Source organism: Primulina eburnea, chromosome 7 (genome assembly GCF_022965805.1).
Source record: "Primulina eburnea isolate SZY01 chromosome 7, ASM2296580v1, whole genome shotgun sequence".
Classification (NCBI taxonomy): domain Eukaryota; kingdom Viridiplantae; phylum Streptophyta; class Magnoliopsida; order Lamiales; family Gesneriaceae; genus Primulina; species Primulina eburnea.
Genome location: NC_133107.1, coordinates 34,898,509 through 34,906,615, shown reverse-complemented (window position 1 = coordinate 34,906,615; position 8,107 = coordinate 34,898,509). Strand labels below are relative to the sequence as shown.

The window sequence follows — 8,107 nt, the reverse complement described above, 5'->3', positions numbered from 1 at the left end:
AGGTAGGCGGTACACTTGGTATTGGTGTGCATTGGCGGCGGTGCTGTCTCGGAGGACACGAAGAAAAGAAAAAATGAAATGCCAAGAGCCGGGGTTCGGTTTCTTTGAAGTACAATTTTTTTCATCAGAACTCTGTACAAATGTATGAATGTTCTTCATCTTTACAGAGTTCAAACACAAGTGTCTCAGTTCATTTATGTTTTTCGTTTATTTTGTTAGGTTGATTGGAAGCTCGAAAAGGACAACCAAAATACAAAGAAGAGTCGGACAATTCGGATATCACATAAATGCTCGAGACCGATGAGCCTCACGATTGATTTATACTCGGTGAAGCAAATCACGTGTAACTACGTGAATGAATGATACTTAGTATTACAATGTCGTATATTTATACAAATTTATTTATATGTTTTATTTTATTTGTAAGTCCAAACTTTTGAAGAAATTAGTGCATCTTTATGCTAATTTTCGATCATAAGGTTTTTGTATTTAGACCAAATTCAGGGCTACGTCAAATTTGTTTTCAAACGTCTATTTTGTACTCTTAAGAACATCAATTATTTTGAAATTTTCACGAGAAAAACAGAAAATGTGTTAGTTCTCCTGCAATTTTAACTAATATATTATGAGTAATTTATTTTAAATATGATAATATTTGAGTGCTTTCGTGATGACAAATTTCATTCTTCGAAGCTCAAGAAAAGAAGCTGGGTATTTCTGAACTCTAACCAAGATCCGAAGAAAACAATGTTCTGGTAATAAATAAACTTCATATTTTTCAGATTGAAAAGTAAAATATGAATCAAAATTTCGAATTTTGAAGTAAAATATATAGAGTCTTCGTTTAATTTTGATATTTTATTATTTCAAACGGGTTTTAGGATGTTAATATACAAGAATATTCATATACACATGAGCATAACCAGATCACTGGCATCGGCAAAAGAGAATATAACACGACATGACGAAATTAAGGTTGAGTGTATTATAGAAAACAACACTCAAAACACTTCAAGATAATTTGAGAGCGAATCACAGTTTTGAAGGGTGGGGGTAACCGAGCGCACGTATGATCAATGTGCGCTGACCAGGAAAGGATGCTGGCAGACTCCACACTCTATGGTTTCTGAGCCTGAGCTGGGAACTTGAACCTGCTCCATATTAAACAGGGACCGGTGAAAATGACAAGAAAAAACCGATTTCATAAACTTCAACGCCGATATAAGAATCGTTTGAACCTGCAAATGGACTGTACAAGTGGGGCAAGCAACCTCTTTCATCCGTCTGCCTGAAACATCTGACTTGGAGCCTGGAGAGAAAATAAATGAATAAAAAAATAGGTTTGAATCTATGTATTGTCGATGAGCTAGCACACAAAGATATATGAAGATGAAAGCCAACTAATTCAAGATACTCAAATCTCCATATCAGAATAGCTCAATAAACCTGATGTTGGTTATATGAGCCGGATAGTTGACTTTAATTACACTAAAACTCCGATGACAGGAAAAAAAGAATACTGTCAAGGATGGATGAGCACATTTACCTGATGACACCTTGCAGCTTCTCTCCATCGCCTCCTGTAAGAATGAACAACCCAATTAAAAACCATTGAAAAACAGCTTCACACCAATGAAACGTAAGTACAAACTAAAACCCCAAACAAAAGCAACTTGTGTCAAGCATTGGTACTTGAGCCAACACAATTAAGAAGTTAACATGTTGAAACCCCCACAAAGGAAACACTCCAATTTGGTTAGCACTCACATTCCTAAAATGGGAAGAACAGAATATTTCGAGTTGAAATGTTCCAAATGAGGGCATTGGAAACATAATTCACAACTACAAGAAAACGTGCTACCACATAACGTCACGTAAAGTTATCAAATGATGATTGAACAAAACATAAAACCACATTAAAAAAATATCAATCCAGATCAAACAACAATGCAGCACGGCAAAAGGAGCAAGTGTGCAAATATTATGTTTACGGGTATCAACAGATACATTGAATGCCAAAGTAGGTGACACCTGAAGTTTCTTTGCAAGATCATCGTGAACTTGAGTAACAGTAGATCTGTTAGCACCTTCCTTTGCATAACTCAACCTCTGAGAAACTTCAGCCTACAAAAATAGCATCATTTAAAATTATCCTAATGTCATAGTTCCATGAATCATTATCTCAAAAATGCTCATTGTCAAAGGCAGGAGGAACATGCAGATTTTTTTTTTTTTTTGACAGAACTGAGAGTATAAAATGTCTGCATCTGTTTCTGGACAGCATCATCGGATTCACCAAGCAATCACTTCTACATCTAGAGCAACGAATCATGGTAAACCCTAATGGGAAGAATATAATTGACACATACCAAGCATTGATCGCAAACTCTAACCACTGGAGCATTCTCATCAGCAATAAGAGCAGTTCTACCCTGAGTACACTTGTCACAGAAAATATCTCCACAGTTTCTGCAATGATGCTGAAAAGTACGACAAAAATCACTGTCTTATACATAAATCAGATAATATATACACATGAAACATCATATACATGCACACACAAGAAAGATGCACATTTTATATTTGCCGAATAAAGTATGATCATAAATATTAAATAACAAATTCCAAACACGGAATAATTGAAAGAAATGAAGGAAATGTGCATAGAAGAAACGACAGGACATGCCTTCCGCACAAAAGCATTGAAATCTGTCCCACAAGCTTTGCATTTCGGTGCTGCTTCGTCAGGAACCTATTACCAAGTCAGAAAATAAATTAGAACCTGAAGTTTCCATAAAGTTTAAAACAGAAGATAAAGATTTACTCCTAGGATTGGTGGAATTGCCTTACATTTTTCACTGTCCAAAGACTAATAAAGATAATAAAATATTTAGAGTTGAGTGATTGCCCACATAAAAAACGCAATTAAAAAGACCAACAGGACTCCAACATAGTTTTTTTGGGCGCAAGACGACCTAAAGCGCTAGGGTGTCTTGGGGCGCGAGGCGAAACACACATTTGATCGAAGTAAAGCGCATTTGACACAAATTTTAAATTCAACATATATAAAGTAATTTATATTATTTAAGTTAAATGTTTTTCACAAAGATAACAAACAATATAAATACAAATCCATTAACAGATAATGTAGCATATCATAACTAAAACAAGCTCCAATCATTTAAAATTCATTAGTATGTCGTAAATTCATCATAGTATATTAAGAAAAAAACTTCAAAAATCTAAATCTTCAAATTTTATTCATCCTCCTCAACTGTATCATCATCATCTCCAGAAGCTGAAGCTCCAGAGATTGGAATGTTCGGCAGCAGAGACAAGCAGACGCAGAAAGAATTTGAGGCAGAGACGCGCAGACGCAGAAAGAATTTGAGTGAGGCCGCAAGGGAGATGAAATGTATGCATGCATATTGCAGGGCTTTTTAAACAATAAAAAAAGGACGGACTTTGTTATTGGGGTTTAAAATTTGTGGGCTTAAATTATTTTATATTACATATGTATTATGTACGCCACAAGCATACAGGCGCGCACCTGTTTAAAGTGTTGCTCCTAGATAATAACCCAAGCACAACGGGTGTGCCTGCCTATGGCTCAGCCAGGCGCTCGCCTTTTATAACTATGGACTCTAGTCATGCGCACGATACAAATCGGAACTCCCACTTCCTCCAACCACAAGGACTGGACCCTCACCACACACTGTGTTGGATTCAAGAACCATTCAAGGACAATGAGAACTTCTGATTCATTGGACTGGCAGCTCTCCAGCTGATGCTTCTTGGTAGATGCAGCACAACTCAAGACCCAATACCCGTCCTTTGTGCTCGAGGACAATTATGTTTCTCCAGGCGGGAGTAATGTCAAGCCACAGCCCAAGTTCAACTAATGGGCCAAGCCCAGAAGATGTCACGTATAGAGGATGTCACGAATGGCAAGTTTCGATCGAAGGGCAACTGAAGTCTCTTGAAGTTGAAGAAGTCTAAACTCTATCTGTTTAATTTCCTTTTAGTAAAACTAGACTATCCTCGGATGTTATCTTGGGATTTTTATCTAGCCATTAGGTGGTTTGTTTTTCAAATTTGTAGGTGGTTTATCTTTAGGATTCTGATATTTTGGTTTATAAAGATTAGGTGCACTCATGTATAAATATTCATTGAGATGCAATTGATAAAGCAAGCTTAAATTTCAGTACAATCAATTGTTACAAAAATCGTGATTCTCTTCATCGGGCCTCAACACTTCCATTAACAATGGACAAGGAGTAAAACACAAAAGAATAAAGAGATATCTTGACGATTTTCGAGGATAATGTCCCATAACCCAATCCATTGCTCATGCACGTGACAGTTGACTGTACTGATTAACCAAAAAATGTGACTTCTTTCCATTGTTTCTACACGACTAGGTTTCGAGAAGATCTAATAAATAATAAATGCAATATAATAGTTAATATAGAAAAACAAAAAAGGTATAAAAATTTATGTGGCTCATAAGACTAAATAATAAGAAATAATTTACCCAGTGATCTTTTTCTTCATTGACAGGCTTTATCAAATTCATCAAGTCCCCAAAACCTTTCTTTTTCTCAGTTGACTGTACAGCAACCTTGGGAGATTCAGAAGGCTGGCTTCTTCCATTCATCTCCTTAAACTGCAGTTTCAAAGAGTAAAAAAATATTTTACTGGTTCAACAACTTTTTTAATACATTCCATGTATTCATTCTCAATATTTTCATATGTAAGAGTGGCAGTTCACTGGTGGCAAGTGGGACAGAAAAAAAATGCAAACAAAAACCACAACCACACAAGATGGCATTGACGAGTCATCCATGCTTCAGACACTGAATAGTTCTCTACATATGTTTAACAGCATAATCATTTGAACAAAATAAACAATCACAAACCTGTACAACCGCAGCAGTAACTGTGTCCAAAATTGTGTTGGTGATATAACTATTTGACTGCAATCTGATACGCCTCGGTTCAATGTCGACGGAGCTTTTTGACCAGAAGGCAAATGTCGATGAATCCAAAGCCTAAATATGAAGAAACCAGTGGTTTAACTTAAATACATCTTGGTAAGAAGATAAATCGTAGGCAAAACCAATTTTGCATTAAAGCAGTAACTGATGAATGATTTGTTAGGTTAACCAGAATCATATTCATCCTTCCCAGTATACCTACCCATTCACCGATTTCACCCAAAGAAAGAGTTTACACACTCTGTATAAATATCTTCTAGATAAAGGGAATAACATTTTTAAATAGCACTTACCCATGTTTAACTTCGGTAAATTTTAAAGATTGGAAATTTCAGCTTCACACCATATTGCAATTCATATAAAATCGAAAATTGTTGGTTATTTTGGTGGCTGATAAAACTATATGCACTTAACTTTTCCATGTAAACTTCATAACTCCAAACAGTCCTCCCAATCCAATTAACTCTACCACATTAGGAAAAGACCGAATCAAAACATACTTCCCAATCCATGTGTATCACTGAGACAATTTGATATTGTTTTTTCATGACGAGAGTGGACCACTAGTCTACTTTGTAACCTTCTTATTCCATTATTAATAAATTATGTTTCTTATAAAAATAAAAAAACATACTTCGCATCTGGATATTGAGTCAAGAAGATATATTTGCAGTATCCGATTGGTACTTGGGTCCAGCATACGGATTCCATCCAGGCCAATCTGAAAGCACTCAAAATAAAATATTTCAAGCTAAAAACGTTAATTGATGTGTGCAGATAAAAAAAGAAGAACTTCGATGCTACCATTACATATAACCAAGTGACATCATAAATCATAAAATTTTGTTGGATTTTTTTCATTTTCTGCATTTACATTGTAGCATATCATTAAAGATTTTCCCACCAAAAACACGGAAAATAGAGAAAATAATCAAAATAAGTAAAAAAGCCAACACAGCCTTAAAAATATAATACAACAAACCAATTCATACCTATCAACACACTAAGAAATTGCATTTCAATGAGATGGAGGAGCCCAAGAGACTACCTATTTTCCATACGCACAAATGTACACATCTTAAAAATTATGTCTATATCAAGAAATATTCTCACTACAAAAAGGTTGACAAATTTGGCATCCGACACAATTTCTGATGTGAAAATGAAGAGCCAAACAACATCACACCTTCACAAGTCTCGCCTAGCACGACATGCCATTCCATTTCAAATTAACTCACTTAATTATCGCATGGTAAGAGGGGTGACAACAATTTGAACTACATAGATTTCATAACCAAGGCGAAAGAAAATAAAGAGATAAATTCAGTTGCAAAAAACTTTTGACATTAACAAATCCAAACCATTTTGTTAAGCATTTAGTGAAACATGTGCAGATATTTTTTAGCTTCTAAATTTACAACTTGATAAAAGTGGCTCCATGATAATCAACCCGTCAAGTCGCAAAACAGTTGCTTAAGCATATAAATAAACCACCAAATGTCAAGTCCTAAACAGCACCGTCGTGATCAAACACAAATGCAAATAAACTAGGCAAAACTCAAAACTTTAAGAATATAAAAAGGTAACATTCATCCATATAAGACATTAAAGTGTTAGCCGATTTCAATTCGCATTGATTGTCGGTGGAGTCATTTGTTACCAGATATATCTAGGCTATTTCAAAGCGTGAAAACACACAATTTAAAATAAGAAACAATACAATACAGAAATAATTAGACGTATTTAGTATTACAGTGAAAAGTAAAACGCGTTCACAAAGTACTTAATTCTTTGCACAAACCTGGCAAAGTACATCCGTTGTGCTCTGGCCAACACTTTCTGCCAACAGCTTCAACCTGAACTTTGGAACCCCACTTTTAGCATCTTCTTGAGCATCCGCCTTGGGCACTGCTCTCACAACCTTCAACCCAGAATTCGCAGGATGCTCCTTTCCCAAAGAAGAAGAACGCCCTATGGGCCTTCCAAAATCATCAAAACCAGACCAAGTAGATGACTTTGGAGCTGTTCCCCGAGCTCCATAAGGCTCTCTACTCCCTTTGTAAGCGTACACTCCCTCGTTACTCTCGTAGTCACCGTCATTTCCATATTCGCTGTATCCAATATCCGCTATTTCTGATCCCACAACTGACCTGCTCCTGCCTAAATTCCCATCAATATAACCATCGTGTTTGGTAGTATCATCATACGAGGATTCATAAAGAGCGGAATTTAACTGAGGGTATTGAGAAGAGGGTTGAAGAAAAAGATAATTTGAATTGGCCGAAGCCTGGTTGGTGCTATGGTCAGTGTTTGAGGCATAATTTGGAGGAGGAGGCGGCTGATCGTATGATGGATAATACGCCGATGATTGAGCTGGGGAGGGAGGTTGATAAGTCCCATGTGCTTCGAATTGGGGGAACGATAAAGAGGGCTGAAGTTGTTGATACGATGGGGCGGTGGGGAGAGGATCGGGATTTTGAGAAAACTGAGGATGTGAAGAGGAGCTGTGGCTGTAAGAGGCTGAGTAGTCCGCAAAGGAAGGGGGAAGAGGATTGTAGCCGCTGGTCGAGAACGGTGGCGCTGACGCGTACGGAGGCGGCGGGTGGTGAATAGGATCGATCTGACTCGGGTTCGGGTTATTGGTTTCCGGGTAGTACTGCTGTTGGTTGTTGTAGTAAGGATCGGTGGAAATATAATTGCTGTGCTGCATGACGTGAGCTGACGGCGAAGAGTGGAAACTCCGGCGGTGATTTCTGATCGCAAATTACTGGAGTCAGGAAGAGGGGAAGAATGTGTTAAAAAGAGGTAAAAGCGTGTGTAAGAAGGATTTTTTTTTTTTAATTTTGTTTCAACAAGGATTTAATTGACTTTTCTCGAATCTTATTTGCCATTATTTCTAAATAACCCAAAAAATTACATATAACCCATATATAAAATTAGTGGCATCTCAAAATACATGTTAGAGCACTAGTACACAACAAATCAACTTGATGTTTGGGTTTTTATTGATTTTATATTAAAATAATTTTTATCTTAATAATATTTTACGATTTTATTCAATTATAATATTTTATTCATCTGTATACACATATAAGTTTTATAGATAAAGT

General features: G+C 36.4%; 1 protein-coding gene across 1 annotated transcript; it reads right to left on the bottom strand.

Annotated features, from left to right (window-relative positions):
• Window positions 1-839: 839 nt before the first annotated feature.
• LOC140837474 (protein FREE1-like) lies at window positions 840-7,809 on the bottom strand. The gene is made up of 10 exons (XM_073203641.1): window positions 6,799-7,809; window positions 5,632-5,718; window positions 4,920-5,051; window positions 4,535-4,666; window positions 2,687-2,752; window positions 2,370-2,480; window positions 2,032-2,124; window positions 1,547-1,580; window positions 1,239-1,309; window positions 840-1,151 (listed from the first exon to the last, which is right to left on the bottom strand). Exons 1-10 carry the CDS (start codon window positions 7,705-7,707, stop codon window positions 1,074-1,076), a joined length of 1,713 nt encoding a protein of 570 aa, XP_073059742.1. The 5' UTR covers window positions 7,708-7,809; the 3' UTR covers window positions 840-1,073.
• Window positions 7,810-8,107: the final 298 nt, after the last annotated feature.

Coding starts and splice junctions, on each gene's coding strand:
- LOC140837474 (XM_073203641.1), bottom strand. CDS start 7,707: ATGCAGCACAGCAATTATATTTCCACCGATCCTTACTACAACAACCAA. Junction 4,667..4,919: donor TTACTGCTGCGGTTGTACAG/GTTTGTGATTGT, acceptor TTGAAACTGCAG/TTTAAGGAGATGAATGGAAG. Junction 1,310..1,546: donor AAGCTGCAAGGTGTCATCAG/GTAAATGTGCTC, acceptor TTTTCTCTCCAG/GCTCCAAGTCAGATGTTTCA.